Consider the following 22,674-nt stretch of genomic DNA (forward strand, 5'->3'; position numbering starts at 1 on the left):
AACCAACTGGTAACAGGGAAGGATTAGTGTTTTCTGTCTGAATTACCATGTTAAAAAAAAAATAAAAATCTGTGACAGCATCGGCATTACCTGTGGTTAAAACTGACATAATGTAGCAAAGAAGCAGACCCTAATTAGTAGCGGTTTTACTATAGGAAATATGTGTAATATTTCAGTTTTATTTTTTCATCTGTGAAATTCTGGAATTGGATGATTTGGGACTACAGGTTTAACCTCTCTAAGTCTGGCACTCTGGGGACCTGACCAGTTCCAAATGAGAGAATTTTGTGAATCAAAGGAGGTCAATATTGTCTAGCAGCATTACCAAAACTTCCACTGCTTACTGGGCTGTTAGAGGACATAAATTAGAGCTAAATAACATCACAGAACACTGGTTGGTGTTAGGACTGGTGGCTAAACAAACTTTATGGGACCATGGAAAGCTAGGCCACAGCCATGAAAAGCGGACATACGGCTAACTAAAATAATTCCGGACAATGGATGTTTCTGGACAATAGAATTCTGGATTAGAGAGATTCAACCAGTAGATGAAAAATGAATTGCTGAAAAATAATTTTATGAAAGATAATCCCTCATGTATCTCATGCATATTTTCTTCTTTCACTTTTCCTGGAAACCTTTTAGGATATAAGGAAGAGGAATTTAACTGGTCCTCATATCTTAAAACATGTAAGGCTCAAGCTGCTCCTAAATCTTTGTTTGAAAACCAAAACACGGTAGGTACTCTTCATTTGCTACTACTTCATTGCTGCAGAAAGTTGCTAACAGGTTCATTTCTATCATTTCAGTAACACAAGACTTTGGAAATATTGTATATAATTTTTTTCTTCAAAGTTTGATAAGTGATTAATCTGTATTAAAATTCACCTTTGAAAATCACATGAATTTAAATTTATATGTTGAAAACTTCAAAAAATTGTGTTAAAAGAACTTTAGGGTTGCTAAGTTAAGCACTCAAAATTGAGGAAATACTAGAATTAAGGTTGCCTGTTTAACCTTAATTAAGCCTTTTGTTTTATGCATTATAATATAGTCCTTAATTATATGAATAAACATTGTTTTTTCTACAGGCCCTGTGCTTGAAGAATGGGCCACCTTAAATCTTGTATTTTCTATCTTTTGCATAGGAATTTGCAACTTTCACATTCATTTTAACATTTTAAAAATATATTTCTTACATTTTTTAACTGAAAAACCCCAAACATTTTACCGTGGAAATAATTTTTGTAGTAAGTGTAATTTCTTAACACTTATTTAATGCTCAAACGCTATAATTTCTCAGTTTATTAATCCTCACGTCACCCCTATTAAGTGGGGAAGCACTGTTATCTGCAGATGGGGAGCTGAGCCACAGAGAGACTAAGTGACTCACCCAAGATTCCATGGTGGAGCAGGTCATTGAACCTGGGTCTTTACATCCTAAGCCAGTCCCCTAACCACTGGATGAGCCTTCCTCTCCACCTGGACTAACAGAGAAGCTGGTGGCAATGGAAAGTTGTTAGCATATGTGTGGATCTGCAGGCTTTGTCAGTTGGGTTCACAGCTATCTGCTAGACAACAAGGAATGTTGAAACTCAGGAACACTGGCACTGACTTCTGCTCTAGCCAGGGGGAAGGGGTGCTCGACCCCTTCCCTTACATCCCAGACGCTGTCTCCACTCTGTCCCTTCCATAACTCTCTCCCCCCCCCTTGCCCTGCATCTTTCCACCCTATTCTGCCCCACCATACCTCTTCCCCCAGCTCTCTGCCCCCTCCTCACAGCGAGCTGCGTCCTCTCTCCTCCTCCTCCCTCCTGGAGCCTCTCTATCAGTGGTGGGCAACCTGAGATCCATGATGCTGCTCCCTTCCATCATGTTTCTCTCTCACACTGGGGTACCGAAGCCCCACACTTCCTGTTCCTCCCCCCTCCCTTCAATTAGAAGAAGCTGCTCTGTCCCTGCTTCTTCCCCTCCTTCCCAGAGCTGGAGCACCGGGAATCAGCTGTTCATGGTGTTCCTGCTCTGGGAGGGAAGGGGAGGAGCAGGGATGGAGTGTGAATCAGGCAATTCTCAGGCTCCAAAAGTGCTGAAAGGGAGGTGGAGAAGCAGCTAAGTGTGGGGCTCTAGTGCCCAGGTATGCAAGAGGTGCAGGGAGGCAAACTGGAGCAATGGGGCTGCAGGTGGTATCCAGGTGGGCCGTAGGCTACTGTGGCCCACTGAGGTGATAGAAAGTCACTCATGCAACCCACCTACCATTCCTGATTTCCTGTCCTTTTACTGAATAGAGTCCTGCATAGCTGCAGACATCTGAGTGGATACCCATGCAGTGCTGCCCCCTCACCTCCACCCTGGTGCCAGGAGAGCCAGGGCAGGCCTTTGCACTGCTGGCAGGGAAGGGATACAACAAGCTCCTTCATGAATTTTCCTGCCAGAGGGGCTGAATGCAGGCTCTCTGTAGGGGAATGTGTCTAGTGGCTATTGACCCTTCTGTTTCTATCCCCCCAGCCTCTCCTAACACATCCCAGTTCCAACTGCTACCCTCCCAGATCCTGCCCCTTCCCATTTACTGACTCCCACAGGCCCTTCTACTACATCCTGTTCCGTTCTCTGCTTCTTGTTCTCTTACGGTCTCTCCTTATTCCCTTCTGCTGCTGTCTCATGCTGTCTTCTGTCTGTCCTCTGCTGCTTTCCACTCTGGCCTGGTCCCAGTTCTTGTGCATATTTTCCCACCCTCCTGTCCCCAGTTTCTGCTCCTATTCTCCTCGGTTCTCTTAAGCTCTTCTCCCATGCACCTGACCGTCCCCCTTTGCATTTGAGTAAAGCCACTTCTTCCTTCTCTGTGCTATCTGGACACTAGCAATAGAGACATTGAGAACATAGGAGAGAGGAATTCTCTACTCTGAGTTCCTGTGTCTGGAACTATGGCACCAAGGAGCAGCAATTGAAGAAACTGTCTGCTAAATCCCTGCAGTCTTGTCACGGAGTATGCTCTGTCATTCTATGGGGATGGTGCATGTTTCCAGTAATCCTGTAGAATCTGTAGCATGCTCAGTGTGGAAGGAGTCATCATTATTACAGTACTCCAGTGAAGAGAAAAAGTATCTGATTCTCATGTTACATATATAGAGAGAGTAAATGATTTACCTATGATCACAAAGCAAATCAGTGACAGAGCTGGGAATAGAAACTACACCTCACCCTGTTAATCATTTTATCCTAAATCCTCCCTAAACTTTATAAGATTGTTTATACTATTTTGGCAATCCTGGATTTAAGCCTGCTTTTCTCCTCAGACTAATATAGACCAAAACATAAAATATTTTTTAATCTGTATTAGACCTAAGCAAGAGTTTCTCTTGGTGGTTGTTAACCTTCCTTTTATCCAGTTTTTTATCCGATTTGGGTATCTTGCCTGTATCATGAACTGATATCACACTATTTTTGTAACTCTATGAGACTAGGAGGAGATTGTCAGAGGTAGTGCCTGATGGGGCAGAATCAAAACCAAAACATGCTCAGAAATTTTTGGTTCATAAACCCATGATCTTTGAGTCTGTGCCTATTTCATTATCTTTCACATAAGCCAATTGTGCTGTTCCTGCATTGTTGTCTAACTACTTGATACATTTTTAAATGACATGCTTGTATTGATTCTGGACACTGGGGAGGTTTTGGTTTGAAGAGTGTGTTACTTACCTTTAATTTAAAGTTTCTGTTTGAGTAGACAGTTATTCCATCAGGATTTCGAGTGGGAATGAAGCTTGAAGCTGTAGACAAAAAAAATCCTACATTCATCTGTGTTGCTACGGTAACAGACATGGTGGACAATCGTTTCCTGGTTCATTTTGATAACTGGGATGAGAGCTATGACTATTGGTATGACCTTTGTATTTGTTATATTTTAATACATCATATCAGAAATTTAAGACCATATCTTTCCTTGGTATTCTTTGTATTCTGCATGTAGTCTGCACAGCTTTTAGCAGATTTTTATAAAAATGTCTTCCAGACCATTAAACATCTGTAGTAAATGTAAGAGACTGGGTTAGCATACATATGTAATCAAGTTGTACATACACAACTTCAACAAGGTTGTGGAAAATGAATGTTGTAGCTGCACATGGGAGTAAATCTGGCATTTCTCATTTAATTTTGCAGTATGTCTTCATGTTGAAGCATTTTAATTAGGAAATATGGATACGGACATACCTATACTATCAGTATTAGGCACACTGGTAGCTATGACTGAAACAGCAGCTACATTTCATCAAGGTGTGTCTAGGTCTGGCCGATATGCCCTACTAATAAAACTTGAGTGGCTTGATTGTCTTTTGAGCTTGCTACAGTAGTGTTTTGTTGTGTAGTCAGAACTTCAGTCTTGTTTCTTAAGGCTTTAGCAGAGTAACAAAGAGGAACTAACGCCCTGCATGTCTTGCAAACTGCAACTAGTTACTTGTTTCCCTGTTTTGTTAAATTTTTGTTGGGTAGAACCTTAATATGTAGAGGGTGAGCATATGTGAGAATTCTGCATTGTTCATTGGACATACTAACTGTAATTTTATTACCAGTGTGATATAATGAAGTTGTTATACAGTTCAGTGTTAGTTTATAACATGTATATTTGTTTTTCCTGTATCTATAGCTTATACAGCAAGCTGTATAAAGAAGTGGGATGCTAATGAAACATTCGTCTGATTTTTATTTGAATCCATAGTAAAGTAAAATATTAGTGATGAATGCATTTTAAAAGATTTGCTGTTTTTTTCCAGACAAACTTCCAAAAATTTTAGCGGTATCCATAATCTTACTGAAATATTTTGTCTTAATAGTGCTGGCAGTGGCTCCCATTCTCAACTTTGTGTTAACATTTTATATTGAGAAATTAGCAATATTGTGGTTTAGGACTGAGAAATAATTGTAAGATGGGAAAATAAGGAATTGTTGGTTACTTAAAAATAAATGGCAAAAAGAGAATTTCCTGTTTGAGGCATTCAAATTAGGGGTGTTGTAATAGTGTAGTTGATTAACCAATAAGCAAAAGCTTGTCGGTTAATGCTATAGACCAGTGGTCCCCAACCTTTTTAGGTTGTCGGGCGCCAGGGGGCGTGGCCGTTTGCCCGCCGGGCGCCAGGGGGCGGAGACCGGGGGCGCCCCCCCATCCACGCGCCCGGGGGCGGGGCCCCACCTACCGCGCACCCGGGGGTGGGGTCCCCCCATAGCTGCGCGCCCGGGGGCAGGGCCCCCTCTAAGGGCCGCGCGCCCGGGGCCGGCGCTCCCCGCCACCCCCACCCTCCCCGCCACCCCCACCCTCCCGCCGAGTCCCGCGCGCCCGAGGCCGGCGCTCCTCCTTCCCCCCCCCCCCCCTATAGTGTTGGGGACCACTGCTATAGACTACATGCATTTCTCCTCTTCCCTCTCTCCCCGCCAATAAATTATTAGCAGGCTGGCCAGCAGCCCAGCTTAGTCCTGGCTTGCAACAGGTTTGGGACCTACCTCAGCTGTGGCTCTGAATTTAAAGTGTATTAGGAACTAGGCAGGCAAGCAGCCTGGCTCAGTCCTGGCTCACGCCAGGTCTGGGAGCTTAGACAGGTGCTGGTTGGACAGGTGCTGCTGCCACCCCTGCTGGGGTGACAGACACCTGGTCTGCGAGGGGAGCTGGTTTTTAATCTGGCTCCCCTCGCAGACCAGCTCTCACCTGGCATCCCATGCAGCTGCCTCTGATACAGAGCCAGCATCTCAGAGTGGCAGAGGGTTCCTCAGAAGTGGGGCCTTAGTGCAGTGGCTGCTGGCTCCGCTCCCGGGTACTATAGAATAGTTGAGTATCCAATAAGAATTCATGAGGTTAATTGAGTATTCTATTAACTAATATTTAACATCCCTAATTCAGCTATTGTTGTGGTTGTAGAATTCATATAGAAAAGAATAGAATATATTAAAATAGTTACTGTACACCCATGGAGGTTGTAATTGTAGCTGCTGATGCCAAAAAATGAACTGGAGGAGAATGAAATTATTGAAACAATGCTAAGCAAGTATTTGGATCAGGCAGAGGTAGGCAAACCACTAGGTAGTTGTGGGTTATATCCACTAGGTGATATGACATATGGAATTAGGTTTCAAATAATATAAAATAATAGAAGTGTCAAGGATTATATTAGGAAGTTTTCTGATATTAGAGAAGTAGCAGGTGACTGAAGAAAGTTGGAAGTTTGAGGGGGTAAAAGCCATTTATTTATTTAGTTAAATAGTAACATGATTAAAAATACTTTTAAATCTCAAGCAGCTTTAAAATCATCAGTTCAACAGCCTACCAATCTTTTGAGCAACTGAATAGTAAAAGCAAGGTTTTTCAAAACGTTAACACTTTTTTATTATGTTCTCAAATTACAGTAAAACATAGGAATAAAAATAATTATGCAGTTTTCCTGTTTGGCTGGAAAAGTCGTGGGGATGCTGCTAGAAAAGCATATGTGAAGGAGGCTGTGTAAGGCTGAATTTCTGTGAAACATGTAAATGTCTAATGGAGACATACACAGGAAAATCCATCAGAAAAAAAATAAAATCCTTGATCAAGTGGCCCTACATCTCATCTTTTTATAAAATGTTCTGGACTGGCATGGAACTGGGGAAAAGGAGGAAAAGAGATGACTGCTTTAAAACAACAAAAACAGCAAGAGAGACATAATGGCAGAAAAGGAAGTCTGGAAGTTGGCCCTCCTGGGTGTACTCACTGCTCTGTGTCCGGAGTTTAGATACCAGGATTCTAGGTGTCTTAGAAATATTGCAGATACGTGGATCCACATCCTAAATGTGCACCAGACAGATGTGCCCTTAATCTTAAACATAGTAGAAAAGAGTACTACAGGTTGAACATCTCTAGTCCAGCACCTCAGGACCTGGCTGGTGCTAACCCAAAGAATTTGCTGAACCACAGAAGGTCAATAGTGTAGTGAGTGGGTCTCTTTATTTTTATTTTACCGAGGCAGATAAATGGAACAGTGCTTACAATGCTGCTGCTTAATGTATGATTGTACTGATATGCCCTATAAAGCCAATACTTAGGATATCAGCTCTCTTCAAAATAGAATATTAGTGCTGTTACACAATTTTACTGTATTAACACAAGAAAAAAAGTAGATAAAGTATAAAATCATGTTTATATTTAGTCACATTACCAGCTCTTCCACCACTTGCTGGTCTCGTAAAAGAGATTTAGGAATAATGTAGAGTTAAATAAAAGCGAAGAATACAGGGAGCCAGGAATGGTGGCTGTAAAAAAACCTTTTCGGGACCACAGAAAACTTGGCTACACCTACATTAAGCAGACAACTGACTGACTAAAATCATGCCAGACCATGAATGTTGCTGAACTAGAGATGTTCAACCTGTGTAGAGCTTTTGCAGAGTGATGGACTTACATGTACCCATAACACTCAGTAAATGCTTAAAATCGATAAAGGTCAATAAGGGAAAATGACACACAGAACACATATAATAAACTATTGCTAAACAGTTATATTTATTCCTCCTGAGGGTTTTTCAAACATTAAAAATATAGCCATTTTTTATCTTGTCCAAGTGGAAATAAGATTTATTTTTGTAAAGTATAAAGAATTTATTTCCACATTTAGATAAATGAAAAACAGCTGAATGCAATTTTGCCAAACTTTTAATAGCAGAAGAAAAAATATAGTCTCAAATTGTGTTTTATAAGCATAACTTTCAGCCCATAGGTAATTTTTCTGAATATTTTCTTAACAGACGTTAATGGTTTAAAATGAAAATGTGTTGGCTAGAATTAGTGTCACTACTACAGCACTATAATGAATGGTGATAATATTTTCAGTGACTTATAAATTCCATTAAATAATTCATTGTCATTAATTTTAGGAAGAAGGAAAGTGAACAAAATAGAGTAATATTTATATTCAGGGAAGTAACATTTGCTCTGCATTCTGCAAACCTAGCCATTTTCCCCTTTCTTATCTAGAAATGGCAGAACATTTTGTATTTTTAGGAGAACAATATGTGCCAATAAACTTCATCATGTCAGGATAAAGCAGTTGTAATTTTTTTTCACTTCTACAGTTGTATTCTTTATATTTAAAGAAGTAGCAAAATAGTTTTTCTGTATTTTTTTAAATATTTCTAATTAATGCATGCAACATTCATGATTAATGCAGCCCATAATGATTAGGGTTAAATATTTTTAAAAGGTTATATGAGAGGAACAAGAACTAAGAATAGTGAATATTTTAATGATTCAAAGTTTTAAACAGTAGTTTCCCAAGTTGCAACCAGGGCTCATTGCTATTATGCAATGGATTTTGGTGATACAGTACTTGATTGAATCAGTGCCTAACAGTAACCTGGGATATCTCTTGGGTGTGACACAAACCAAAGTCATAAATGTGATGGAAAAGTGTCCTACCAAGTGCATTAAAACTGAAGGGTGCCCATATGTTATCTTTAGGGCAATATTTCGATGCATATTTCTGACATTTGGGGGGGGGGGGAGTCTGTTTCTAACAGTCAGTTTGGAAATTAAAGCCCCGTTGTATAGATGTGTGTTTGCTATTACTCATTAAAGTGGTGGTGGTGATGGTGGTAAGAGGAAAAGGAAAAAGTTTTGATCATCCTAAATAGCTTAATAAAGATGTTCCTAAACTGCTGTATGCTCCTGGTGATCAGCATTGAAAGGCAGGGAGTGGATGTAATCCGTGAGAATTCTGTTCTCTTACAAAGTAGTCAGTAGAAGGAAACAGAAAACTGGTGTGATTCCTTTCTTGTGGATGGAATTTTCAAACATGATTGTGTTGGCGTAACTGCTTCTCATTAAAGTCAGTGGTGAAACGGAATATGTAATCTAAAATTTAAGGATATTTCTGGGTCAAACAATCTTTGTGTTCGGATTTGTTATGTATACGTGTAGATTAATATTAAGTATCAAGTAAATGACTAATCATGTACTCAATAGAATTTGTATCGCATATACAACTAGTCAATAAGTGACCGCTGCAGCTCTGCAGTTTAAATGTAGTAGGATCTGGGCATGCATCTCCGCAGTAGGGTAGGGGAGGCAGAGGCACAGCATGGGCCCCAGTCAGTCCTGGCTCACACCGGATCCAGACTGCTGCGGCTCTGCCTTTTAAATGTGGTAAGCGCTGCCCAGCTCTTACTACATTTATAAGGCAGAGGCACAGCACGAGACTTGGCATGAGCAGGCAGCCAGCTCTTACTACATTTAAAAGGCAGAGCTGCAGACCTACCCCCGCTGTGACTCTACAGTTTAAACTTAGTAGGAGCCGGGCTGTCTGCTCGCACCAGGTCCCATGCTGCGCCTCTGCCTCTCTCGCCCTCTCCAGCACCACGGAGACGATGCTGGGGGGGAGAAAGGGGAGCGGAACGGCTTTTAAGCAACCCCCACCACCCGCTGCCTCTGATAGAGGCAGTAAGTGGGGGGGAGGGGAGGAGAATTACGAGCAGTCAACCTGACTACCCAATTACAGTTTCTTGCCACTTTAACCAGAAAGGACACTCTCTAAATGACTCAGCCACCTGCATTCTGCTACAAAGACCTTTTACATCTGCACTTGAAAGGGAATCCTCTGAACTGTCATTCATGTTAAAATTCGACACTTGCCAACAAGGACTTAACAAGAATTTGAACTATCTCACCCATTACCAAGACAGTTTCCCCAATTATCACCTGTAATACCATTAACTCACAAACATCCCACTCTCCCTACCTTTAATATCATCAATTCACAGACACTTACCTTCCTTCCTCCCCCCCCCCCCCGCATCCCCCTTCTGTTCTGCAATGTGATTTGTCCTTTTCATATTTGTTCATTTTTTTAATTGTATCCTTTAGTATATATGGTTGTGACTACTTTCTTCCACTATTTGATCTGAGGAAGTGGGTCTGGCCCACGAAAGCTCATCATCTAATAAACCATCTTGTTAGTCTTTAAAGTGCTACATTGTCCTGCATTTTGCTTCAACTACCCCAGACTAACACGGCTACATTTCTATCACAATAAGCTTAGGTTATTGACTATTTGACTATAGGTTGAACCCATCTAGTCCAGAACCTTTGGGACCTGATTGGTTCCTAATGGGAGAATCTTCTGGACCACGGGAGGCCAGTATTGTCTAGTAGCATTACCAACACTTCCACGGCTTACTGTGCTGTTAGAGGACATTTAGGGGTAAATTAGAGCTATTTAATAGTAAATTATCTGGAGCATAATCAGTTTTGAACAAGTTTGGTATTAATATAAATATTTATGGTGAAATGCTTGCACTGAAGCACTAGATGGGGCTATAAGATGGCTTCTTTTTTGTGCCCAGCTGACTTGGCTACTGTATAGCGGCATGATAGTCAGAGAAGTTGTACAAATAACCATACTTATCATGTAGTGCTATTTGCTAATTATAAATGCACTATCATGGGTCTTTATAAAAATACCAGTACTTAACAAAATAATATCTGCTATAGATACAATAGTATCTATATTTAATAAAAGCATTTCTTGTGCAAATCCTAAATATTAAAATAAAACGTTATCCAGCAAGGTCATTGGCAGGTAATTCAGAACAGTAAAAATAATGGAACGCATTTAGCATATTTTGCTAAAAGAACTGTCAGTTATTTAATATAACAGTGCTGTCCACATCTGCCAGTGGACATGCATTTTTTTTCTGAAAAGAATTAACGATCATTAGTTTCTGTCCCTTACAATCTGAATTTTTAATTTTTAAGCTGTGACTATGCAACAGTGAAATGCAGCAAAAAATTCAAAGGGAAAATGAATGTGAATGGAAGAAGAAATAATATTTCTTTCACTAGAGTTGTGCTATAGTAGCCATAAGCAACCTAGGCTACTGAATGGGCCGCATGAGTGGCCTGTCGTCATCTCAGTGGACCATAACATTATTGTAACAAAGACTGGGGAGGGATAGCTCAGTGGTTTGAGCTTTGGCCTCCTAAACCCAGGGTTGTGAGTTCAATTCTTGCAGAGGCCATTTAGGGATTTGGGGCAAAAATTCATCAGGGATGATACTTGGTCCTGCTGTGAAGGCAGGGGACTGGACTCGATGACCTTGCAAGGTCCCTTCCAGATCTAGGAGATAGGCAATCTCCATTATTAAGACTATCTCCTGGGATAGGGTAGTTTTGTTAATTGCACTTGCATAACTAGAATTGGTGGTGTGTACTGATTGAACAGTAGCAGCATTTTGATTGGATGCAAATGGAGCATACGGCTCTGTCAAAGCTGTGTGTAATCATCATGAACCTCATTTCACAGACCCTTGATTTAGTAATACCAGTAGGAAAAAAACTGGATGGATGGAAATCAACGGAATCTGACAAACTTGCATGTGGGTAGTGGTAAACCAAAAGTCTCGTGGGCCACACATAGAACCTGATGAGCCACATGTAACCCACTACAAGCCTAGAATGGCCTGCTCTTGGGAATGCACATGCCCTGTTGTCATGAGTATAGACTTGCTTGTCCCTATATGGAATGTTTGGATATCTGCATATTACCTTATGGGCCCAGACATTTGAAAGGATTTATTATGGGATTCACAGTCCCAACAACCTTCAGTTCTCTTATTAGCATGAGAAACCACCTCTCCATACACGTACTTTTTGCTGTTTTGTTTAGCCATTTTTTATAAACACCAATTTCTTGACAGTTTTAAAAAGAATTGTAGTTTGTTCTCTGCTCTTGATGTTCCTTATAGATCCAGCTGGCTTTCAGTGGTGGTTTTGGTTCTTGTTATTGACTCCTTGGCTCAACACCATTCACTGTAGGGCAGGGGTGGGCAAAATTTTTTTACTGGGGTCCACTTCAGAAATTTTTGAAGTGGCCCTGGGCCACACTGAATGGGGCAAGGCCTCAGGTGGAAGGGGCAGGGCCAGGGCCAGGATACTTCCCTGCTTTCCCACCCAGACCATGATTTGTCTGGCGGTGGGAGAGCACATGAAGTCCCTGTCTCCTGCCCAGAAGTTCCCTTTAGGCTCTTGGGGGTGGGAGGAGACTTCGGCACTCCCCCTTCTGCCTCCAGGCCAATCAGGGCTTGAGGGTGGGGGAGCGCTCAAAGTCTCCTCCTGCCTTGCCAGGAGCACGTGGTGCTTCTAAGTGCCGTGCGATCCTAGCAGGGTGGAGGACACTTTGTGTGCTTCCCTCCAGGCCCTGGTTAGCCTGGGATCAGAATGGGGAGGTGCAAAGTCTCCTCTGACCTTGCCAGGACTGCGTGGTGCTTCTAAGCACGTCATGCTCCTTGCAATCAGTTCCATACATACAAGATGGGAAGCGACTGTCTAGGAAGGAGCATGGCGGAAAGGGATCTAGGGGTCATAGTGGACCACAAGTTGAATATGAGTCAACAGTGTGATGCTGTTGCAAAAAAAGCAAATATGATTCTAGGTTGTATCAACAGGTGTGTTGTAAGCAAAACTCATGAAGTCATTCTGCCGCTCTACTCTGCACTAGTTAGGCCTCAGCTGGAGTACTGTGTCCAGTTCTGGGCGCCACATTTCAAGAAAGATGTGGAGAAATTGGAAAGGGTACAGAGAAGAGCGACAAGAATGATTAAAGGTTTAGAGAACATGACCTATGAAGCCAGGCTTCATGAACTGGGCTTGTTTAGTTTGGAAAAAAGAAGATTAAGGGGGGACATGATAGCGGTTTTCAAATATCTAAAAGGGTGTCACAAGGAGGAAGGAGAAAATTTGTTCCTCTTGGTTACTGAGGACAGGACAAGGAGTAATGGGCTTAAAGTGCAGCAGGGGAGGTTTAGATTAGACATTAGGAAAAAATTCCTAACTGTCAGGGTGGTCAAATATTGGAATAAATTGCCACAGGAGGTGGCGGAATCTCCCTCTCTGGAGATATTTAAGAACAGGTTAGATAGACATCTGTCAGGGATGGTGTAGATGGAGCTTGGTCCTGCCTTGAGGGCGGGGGGCTGGACTCGATGACCTCTTGAGGTCCCTTCCAGTCCTATTATTCTATGAGGGGGAGGGAAGGAAATTTTGTGTGCTCCCCATCCCTGACCCTGATTGGCCTGGGGGCGGGGGAGCAGCAGAACTTCTGCGGGCCAGATCAAATTGCTTAGTGGGCTGGATCTGACCCGTGGAGGCCATTTTGCCCACCCCTGCTGTATGGGATAGCTAAGTCTTTGCCACACTGTGTTCCAAAGATAGTAGATTTGCAGAGGGCATGTACTGAAACTCAGGTTACTAGCTACTAACCTTCCCATTGCTTTTGCATAGTGCATCGGCATGAAAGTGTTTTACAAAAGTGTAGGGTTGGGAAGGAGTTTTCTCTCAGGTCAGGTTGACTCTGACTTGAAGGCGGGGGTTGCCTTTCTCTGTAGTTGTGCGTGAGGCTCACTTGTCAGGATAATCTTTGTATATCTCGCTTAGCACATACTGGGCGGGGAGGGGGGGGGGGCAGAGATACCGGTGCACCTCTGTCCCTCTGTGTCTGTGGCACTCAGTAGTCTACCTTCTTATGGGCTGTAACCAACCCTTGGTCTAAGTTTGGGTGGAAGTTTTTATGTTGTAATTTTGGGTGCTTGGTGGTCTGTGATCTACAGGAGGTCAGATGATCTGACAAACTCTTCTGATGATCTCTTCTGGTCTTAAACTCCATGACTCTAAATGACTGGCCCTAATAACAAAATTGAAAATAGAATCAAGCATTCTTGACCTGAAGTCGTGTTAAGTCTGCTAGCTAGACCATTGCAGTCACTCTAGAAGAAGAGAGATGATTATTCATGAAAGAATGCTTTATGTCTGTGTTAAGATAAAAGTCAGCAATTTTACTTGGATACCATTTTCATTTTTTAATGGAAATGGATAGTAAGGAGCTCAGAAGCAGTGATAATAGGGTACTGTAGAAATTGACAGTTTTTCTCACACCTGTTTTACTGTATCACACAGTGTTAGAGAGCTTCAGGGGGTAGCCGAGTTAGTCTGTTAGGGTATGTCTACACAGCAAAGTTATTTCGAAATAACAGCCCTTATTTTGAAATAACTTTCCTAGTGTCTACACAGCCAAACCACTATTTCGAAATAAATTCAAAATAGTGGAGCACTTATTTCAAATTTGGTAAACCTCATTCCATGAGGAATAGTGCCAAATTCGAAATAGCTATTTCGAAATAAGTGCTGTGTTATTAATAGACACTTATTTCAAAATAGGGGGCCTCCAGCCTTCCCAGGGTGCCACGGTGACCATTCCAACCTCAACCAAGAACACTCCTCGCCCTGCCCCTCCCCGGAGCCCTTAAAGGGGTAGACTCTGGCCACAGTGCCTGTTCCAGCTCCCAACCTGCCAGCCCAGAGCCAGCAGTCACTGCCCCTCACTCAGTGGCCCCAAAACATGAGCCAGCAAGCCACCGGCAGGCAGCCCTCCACCGTTCACCAGGAGCAGTCTGCCAGCTCCCAGGAGCCTGACAGGGCCCAGAGAAGGCAGGCGCCTTCCTGGTCCAGGGTAGAGATCATGGACCTTATTCAGGTTTGGGAGGGATGCCCCCAACATCCATGATCTCTGCACTAGATGGAGGAACGTGGCTGTCTATGGCAGGATAGCTGCCAGCCTGACCACCGAAGGCCACATGCGAACCCAGGAGCAGGTTCTCATGAAAATCAAGTTGGTCCAGCAAGACCCCCACCCCCTTTTTCACCTTGCTTCTCCCTTCCAGCACCCTCCTCCCAGGTTTCCCCCTCCCCTCTCCCACTCTGTCTCCTCCTCCCGCCTCCTTTCCCCAGTCTCACCAGAGTTTTATTCTCCCCCTCCCCCCAGTTTTGTTAAATAAAGAGAGTTTGTGTTCATGAAAATACATGTATTTTATTTTACATCTGGAAGTGAAAGAACGTGAGGGAGGAATGAGGCACAAGCCCTCAGTGGGGCAGACCAAGGAGGCTCTTAGTGCTCCTCAGGGTGGAAGCTCTCCCGCAGGGCCTCCTGGATACTGACAGCCCCCCCGATGGACCTCCTAGATGGCAACCTGCAGAAAGGGAAGCCAGGCTCACAGCAATGCATCCAAGAGAAGCACCAGAGTGCCATGGGGCAGCTCTGGCTTCATGTTGCAGAGTGTTGTGGTGTCCCGAGTGAGGGCAACCAGACCACTCAGAGACAAAATGCTTTGCTGTCCCTCATCGAGGAAGGCAGGCAAACAGGGAAACCTGAGAACTGGCTGTCCAGGTGGTGTCCCTTTAAGCACAGGCCTCAGCCTCAAGCAGCAGCCACACAAAGTGAATCCTGACCTGATGGCCCTGCCGGATCTGGTTCTGGCTGGCCTTAAATGCAATTCAGCATCCACTCAGAGTGTGGATGCACTATTTCAAAATAGCAAACCGCTATTTTGAAATGCGTTTTGTGTGTAGACGCGTTATTTCGAAATAAGCTATTTTGAATTAACTGTTTCTAAATAGATTATTTCGAAATAACGCTGTAGTGTAGACATACCCTTACAGAAAAAAAAACAAAGGGTCTGGTAGCACTTTATAGACTAACGAAACAGGTAGATGGTATCATGAGCTTTCTTGGGCACAGCCCACTTCTTCAGATGACTGGAGTTATGAAGAGTGACTGTGTCTTGGTATCAGAAATGACTTAGATGTTTAGGAGTCTTTTGAAAATAGAACGTGAGCTCCTAACTAGCTTAAGTGCTGTTGATGTCTGAAGAGCTTTGGAGTAAAATATTCATCAGAGTAATGAATCCAATAACGTAATGGTGCAGTCTGTGCAAACCCCTTTACCCCAGGCCCTTGATGGATTTGGGACAGAGAAGGTGACTACCTGTTAGCTCTCCATTTTTTTCTTCATTCCTCTCTGAAGTCTCTGTAGAAAGAAGTGGAGAGAGAGAAGCATAACTCTCCCTTTTTTGTTCTGTTCCAGGCAGAACTTTTCCGACTTAGGTATTAAAGGCCTGCGAATGGAGATATAATGTGAACCTTTAGGAACTTCACAACCCTGAAAAGTGTAGATGCAAAAGTGCCCTGTTTTTTTTTTTTTTTTTAATTTTGAAAATATGGTAATTTTAAAGCAGAATAAATAAAGTGCTGTATAAATGATAAGCATAAATGCATCAAATGTTTGTGCATTTTTGTAAAGGATAAAATGTTAGTACACTTGATATCGATTGCATCCTTTGCTGTTGTCACAGAGCCTTTGTTTCTAGCAAGATTAAGCCCTGGAGGAAAAAATGGTATTTGAAGTTAGTGTAGAGAAATTCTGGTACAGCTGTTCATTTTTATTTTATTAAAAAAATTCACAAACTAATTACCCTAGACAGGTATTTCAGCATTAGGTCTGAAATCTATAAGCAGAAGGCTGGAACATTACTTGCTGGGTGATGACGGTAATGAGGCACCCTGCTTGCATTTCTATTATTTAACGCACACAATTAAATACACCTACACTGGACTTCATTTATTTGTCATGTAAAATTACTTTTAAAACATTATTTCACTTTAAGTTCTTTTTCATATTCAGAATTTAAAGAAATATTTCTTTACTTTTGCTTTATGTAGCACAAGATCAAAATCAATGTAGTTATTGTAATACAGCCAGTGGTTCATCTCTGGCCCTACACCAGAACAGGCATCCTCAGCCACAGCCATCAACTCCCTGCCCCAGCTCAGAGCCCCCTCCTGTACCTGAACCCCGCATTTCTGGCTCCACCACGGAGCCCATGTCTCCAGCCCAAAGGCCGTACCCACTCCCACATCCTAGCCTCTTGTCCCAACCCAGTGAAAACTAGTGAGTGAGCCAAGATGGGGGAAAGTAAGCAACAGAGGGAAGGGGGGATGTAGTGAGCAGGAGAAGGGGTTTCAGGGAAGAGGTAGAGTGGGGTTTTGAGCAGGAGATGGGGCAACGATGTTTGGTTTTCTGCATTTAGAAAGTTGACAACCTTAGGGTAGACCCCTGTACACACACGGCACCTGCTAGATTTTAAATGAGTTCGTTGGCATGCAAGATCCGACCAGTGACCTTCAAAAGGAGGAAGATGTCTAACAATGAAGTTACATAGTTTCTTTAGGAATTTGTCTTTTCACAGATATTGTAAGCCTCTCTGGCTGATTGGTACATGAGTCAAGCTCCAGTTCATTGAACCCAAACAAAATTCTGGTTCAACCAATATTTGATTTTGAGTAAAATTTTCAAAAGCACCTTCAGAAATTATTTAGGAGCTTCAATCCCATATTATAAAAGTGATTTAGGAGCTGAAGTCTATAGAAAGTTATTGTGACTAAGTCTTCTGAGTACCAAGTGATTCTTTTGATAATGGGGCTTCCAGTCCTAAATCATGTAGTTTCTTTTGAAAATTTTACCCTGGAATTGTTCTATGCCGTATATAAGAATGCCAGCTTAAAGTTTTGTGGGTTGGTGGCTTTAAAGGGGCCTCACCTCAGGATATATAGTTCCTTAAAGCCATCTTGTTTTTACTTTATGGTTGGTGTTTTATTCACTGTGGTGTTGAATTGGGGACCTTGAGTGCAGCCTTTTCAAAGTGCAAGCCCCATTTATACAAAAGTTTGGTTTTCTAAGAGACCTCTTGGATAAACAATCATCCTGTACACTGTGTTAGAGGAAAAAGCAAATTAACTATTTTTCAGCATATTTTTCAGTTGACAATAGCTTTTGTTTTAACCCAAAATTTGCATCAGGATGGCACTGCTCAATTATTCCAAATACTTATATTGTCTCCTCTTTTCTTTCAAGTGCCATCAGTTATTCAGATTATCTCCCTCTCTAAATATCATTATTATCTCTAAACCCAAGTGTAAGACATACGGGCTGTGCTTGTGTTGGAACCTGATCTTTCTCTGCTTTTCAGCTGTCAGTCTTCTTTTTTGTCCTTTCCTGATAATATTGTACTAAAAGTTGAGATAGTTTTTGTTCTATTTTTACCTCAATTAAATGCTTTCTGTATTGTTAATGTTTAGATGTTCATGCTTAATGTCACCTATGTCTCTTTTCAAATACCATGTAGTTGATTCTGCATGAATGGGGAAATAACCAGAGAGTATTTTGGGGTTTTTCCTATTTCCAGAGCAGAATGGTTTGCTCACTTTTGGTCAGAGCAGTTTGCAATTTAGGCTGGCGTTTTTTGATTCCCTGCTAATTTTGGAGTCTCAGGGACAGCCTGTAGCTGAAAGTGCCTTTTGATTTCTGCACTTGTACCAATTTCTCTCTAATTGGTACTTTTGCTCAGCTATCACTTGGATTATGGTGTATCATTTGTGATTCCACTTGTACCACTCAGAAATTGGAGCTGAACATAATGGCTCTCTTGTTTGGTGAGACAATCAGAGGAAGCATATTGTAATTGCTTTAAACATTGTATCGGCTTCCTGTCTGCTTCTGGGTGTAGTTCAAAGTATTGATATAGATCTTTAAAACTTAAAATTTGGATCCTAACCTCACAAGACTCCACTTCTTTCAGAACGTACGTGCTCGTGCTAAGAATCCCTAGATTTGAATGTGTGGGAATTGTTGGGGGACCTTCAGTGGAGGAGCTTTCCTTGGAATTTGCTGTTCTTGTTGGTCCAGTAGAATTGGGTTATTGACCTTCCAAAAATGTTGCAGAGATGTTATGTTCACTCATAATAGGATATGATTGAATAAAATATATTGGTATATTTCTCTTACAGTTAAAATTTATATTTTGGGTTGAATATATTGTAATTTATTTGGGATTTGTTAAATAATTCTGCATCTTGGGGAGGTGGGTGAAGTTGAGTGTGTTACCAAATGACAATGATGAGTACATTTTTCCATCATTTTTCCTCTCCAGGTGTGAGGCAGCCAGTCCACACATTCATCCTATTGGGTGGTGCAAAGAACATAGAAGAACTCTCATCACCCCTCCAGGTTTGTACTACACTATACAGTTGAAAGAACAGAAAATGTAGCTAACAGCAGCATTGGCCAAGACTCATAAGACATATGATGACAGCTCCTTTGAAATACTCTGCTTATAATTAAGAATTGGTATTTGGAAAGAGCTGAAGTGCACTTTTTACAAGCACTTGAAACATTACATTTAACGATGCATGCACAAATTTGATACCTTTCTGTACTGTATTAATGGGCCAGTTATCCAGAGAAGATATTCCCAGGGAAAAGATAGATATGGTTGAAAAGTGAAATGGAATGAGACAAATATCTTGGCTACCTCTATACTTCTCTTTTGCTTTCTTTTTCTCTAGGTTTTTTTCTTCTAGCTTCTTGTATGACAGGTTGAATGCACTTTCAAGTTCCAGCATCTTGGTGCTGAAAATTATGACAGATATTGCAATAACATGCAATATGTTTGGGGACAGTAGCATATTAAATGTACAAAATGATTTATGTATGATTATATTCTATTCCAGAGAGAAGGATTACCACAGCTGCTGCAGTAACTAAAAACAATAGCAAGTGATTAAGGTGGCTCACTGAGACTAAACTATCTAGAGAGTTACCACCCCCAAAGTAGTTTGCATATTGGTTCAAACTGGGTCCCCAAGAGACTAAAAAACAAAGGAAGAACTTTTTGGCACAAAAGGATGAGCTTGAATTTATACCAGGTCTTTCTGCTGATCCAATTAACAGGCGGGACTTTCTGTCTAGTGGGGGCAACCCACATGAAAGGGACTAACTTCCAGATTTGGTTCACATGAAGATATTTGTCTAATAGCAGCTTTCAACTTCCTGAAGGGAGCTTCCAAAGAGGATGGAGAAAGGCTGTTCTCAGTGGTGACAGATGGCAGAACAAGGAGCAATGGTCTCAAGTTGCGGTGGGAGAAGTCCAGGTTGTATATTAGGAAAAACTATTTCACTAGGGCTACGTCTACACTGGCCACAATTTCCGGAAAAGCCATGCAAATCAGGTAAGTCAGAATAGGGAAATCCGCGGGGGATTTAAATATCCCCCGTGGATTTAAATAAACATGTCCGCCGCTTTTTTTCTGGCTTGGGGAAAAGCCGGAAAAAAAGCGTCTAGACTGGCGCGATCCTCCGGAATAAAGCCCTTTTCCAGAGGATTTCTTATTCCTACTTCGCGGATTTCCCTATCCTGACTTACCTGATTTGCATGGCTTTTCCGGAAATTGTGGCCAGTGTAGACGTAGCTTAGGAGAGCGGTGAAGCACTGGAATGGGTTACCTAGGGAAGTAGTGGAGTCTCTATCCCTAGAGGTGTTTAAGTCTCGGCTTGACAAAGCCCTGGCTGGGTTGATTTAGTTGGGATTGGTCCTGCCTAGAGCAGGGGGCTGGACTTGATGACCTTCTGAGGTCTCTTCCAGCTCTACGGTTCTATGATTCTATGATTAATGCAACAGCTGTGTAACCTGACATGTATATTGTTGAAATAGTTTCAGGTAACTGCACCCATCTTTCCCTCCCACACCCTGTGTGGTCTACTCCAGGAGGTTCCAATCAGAACTTGTTTGCAGCCAAGACTTGTCGTTGAATAGGGACTTTTGACCTACTCCTTTGATCAGGGTTTCTTAGGGCTGTACAGCTCCTTGCTTTACACTGTCTAGAGGCCAAGCGTCTGTGTTTTGTTTTCTCTCCACATGCTCTGAACAGTGTATTGTAAGCAGGCACAAGTTACCTTTAATGGAGCATATAGACCCTGCAGTAAGATGGGAGGGGTTAATGGTCAGTACTGGACCCAGCTAGCCTCAGCCCTGTTGGAAGGAAGGTTTGAAAAGGGGGCAGCTCAACTGAGAAAGGGGGAAGCTCAGGAGGAGGACAGAAACGCTACCCTTTCGCTCCTGATAAGGGTGCCAGAGAACCCTTCCCAAGGAACTAAAGCTGTATGCTGAGCTTCAGCTGGGTCTGATGGTTTGATTGCCTTTGCTTTTGCTTATCACTTTCTATTTCAAGTGGAAGCCAGGGGGGCAAGTAAGGGGGAAGAACAGTAGATAGTAAGAAGAGATCTGATGGGTGGATAACTCGGAAGGCACCTTTTGGGGGCCAAATACCATTGACATTCTGAGGTCCCTGTGCTGAAGCCTGTCGGGGTAGAGAGGCCGAAGCCCCTTCACTGCCCACCTCACTGCTCCTCTGATTGATGAAGGTCTGGATGGCAAGACCTGGCCTCGGAGAGGTGGCACTTTGTGTGCTAACTGCTGGGCCACCTAACCCTACCGAGGACTCTGTGACATTGCCATTGTTCTTTCTAAGCAAGCTAAAAGCATGTATTCATAAGCTAAAAGCACTATAAGGAGAACGCATAAGAACAATAGAAGTTCCCATATGAATGATTACCATAGATCACCCACCGGTCTTATGGGGTAGGGAAGAATCTTTCTAACTCTTCCACATGGGTTGCCCTCTGCAGACAGAAAGACCTGTCTATTTGCTGTATCAGTGGAAGGACCTGGTGTAAATTCAGGCTCATCCTTTTATACCAAAAAGTCCTTTCTTGTCTCCTAGTCTCTGGAAAACCAAGTTTGAGCCAGTGTGCAAGCTATTCCAGGGTGAAGTATCTCTCTAGATAGTTTAGACTCCGTGATTAACCTTAATAATTTTTCATTGTTTTTGGTTTCTGTAGGAGATGTGTTAATCTTTCCCCTTGGAGTAGAATACAATCATACATCAATCATTTTATACTTTTAATATGGTGTAGTCCCAAAGATATTGCATGTCATTGCAATATCAGTGACAATTTTCATCACCAAGACTCTGGAAACAGTGGTAAATTCATCACATCACGTAAAAAGAAATAGGGTGAAAAATGTAGATAAAAGCAAAGCAAATGAGAACATAGAGAAAAGAAGTAGAGAAGAAACCAAGGAATTTGTTTCATTTTTTTTTCAACCATCTCCAAATTCCATAGGAATATCTTGATGGACAACTGACTCATTAATATAGCCCAGAACTGTATTAAATGTGTGCATGCACCATTAATTTGAATATATCAAGTACCTAAATCCTTTTCGAAAATGGGATTTCAGGCACTTGTGTCAACTGAGATGAGTGTAACTATGCCAAAATACCTTTAAAAATCTGGGTCTTAGTGGCTAAGTTGGATGGATATTCCTGTGTAATCAAGGGAACAAAAGTGGTAAGGATTCCTCAGAAAGGGAGGAAACCTAGATAAAAGAGCTTACTGAAAACAAGAAGGCAAAGCATTTATTCTTGAGTACTGTGTGCTGGGTTAACCGGATTCCCCTTCATTCTGGAGATTATGAAGACTATTCTATAGAAAATAGTTTGAGCTATAGCTTGTAAAAGGAATTAATAAATTCCTTTGAGATAGCTCTGTAGCACCTGTTGATCTTCAAATATAAGTAGGTAATTGTAGAATGGTTGGTATAAAACTAATGTGAAAGAATCAATGTAAAAAATGTCTTGTAGAATGCATGCTATTTAGAATCACTTATTCTATCTAAGTAAAACTTTACGAACTGTGGTTACTGTCTGGGTTTGGAACATTATGCCACAGTATAAAAAATATCTTGTCTTTTAGCAATAATTGCGACTGGTTAGAGCTCATTTGGATACAGAACTAAGAGTCAAGTTAGCTTGAATGTAGCTTGTAACCAAGGAAACCTGAGTGTGCTAGCTCTGTTCATTTTTTTGTTATTTGCTGCTGTTCTGATCCAATTATCTTCTAATCTAATAAAAGACTTATTAGATTTGGGGAAACAACA

General features: G+C 41.9%; 1 protein-coding gene across 8 annotated transcripts in view; it reads left to right on the top strand.

Annotated features, from left to right (window-relative positions):
* Positions 1-22,674, top strand: part of L3MBTL3 (L3MBTL histone methyl-lysine binding protein 3) — a 159,604-nt gene that overhangs the window by 92,256 nt on the left and 44,674 nt on the right. For all 8 annotated transcript variants that reach the window (XM_075924145.2, XM_006118582.4, XM_006118587.4 and 5 more), the window contains 3 exons: positions 646-737; positions 3,725-3,876; positions 18,826-18,902. In XM_075924145.2, the coding sequence (XP_075780260.1) occupies positions 646-737; positions 3,725-3,876; positions 18,826-18,902 (321 nt within the window). The remainder of the gene's footprint in view (positions 1-645; positions 738-3,724; positions 3,877-18,825; positions 18,903-22,674) is intronic.

This window comes from Pelodiscus sinensis, chromosome 3, assembly GCF_052426305.1.
Source record: "Pelodiscus sinensis isolate ZL-2025 chromosome 3, ASM5242630v1, whole genome shotgun sequence".
NCBI classification, from domain to species: domain Eukaryota; kingdom Metazoa; phylum Chordata; order Testudines; family Trionychidae; genus Pelodiscus; species Pelodiscus sinensis.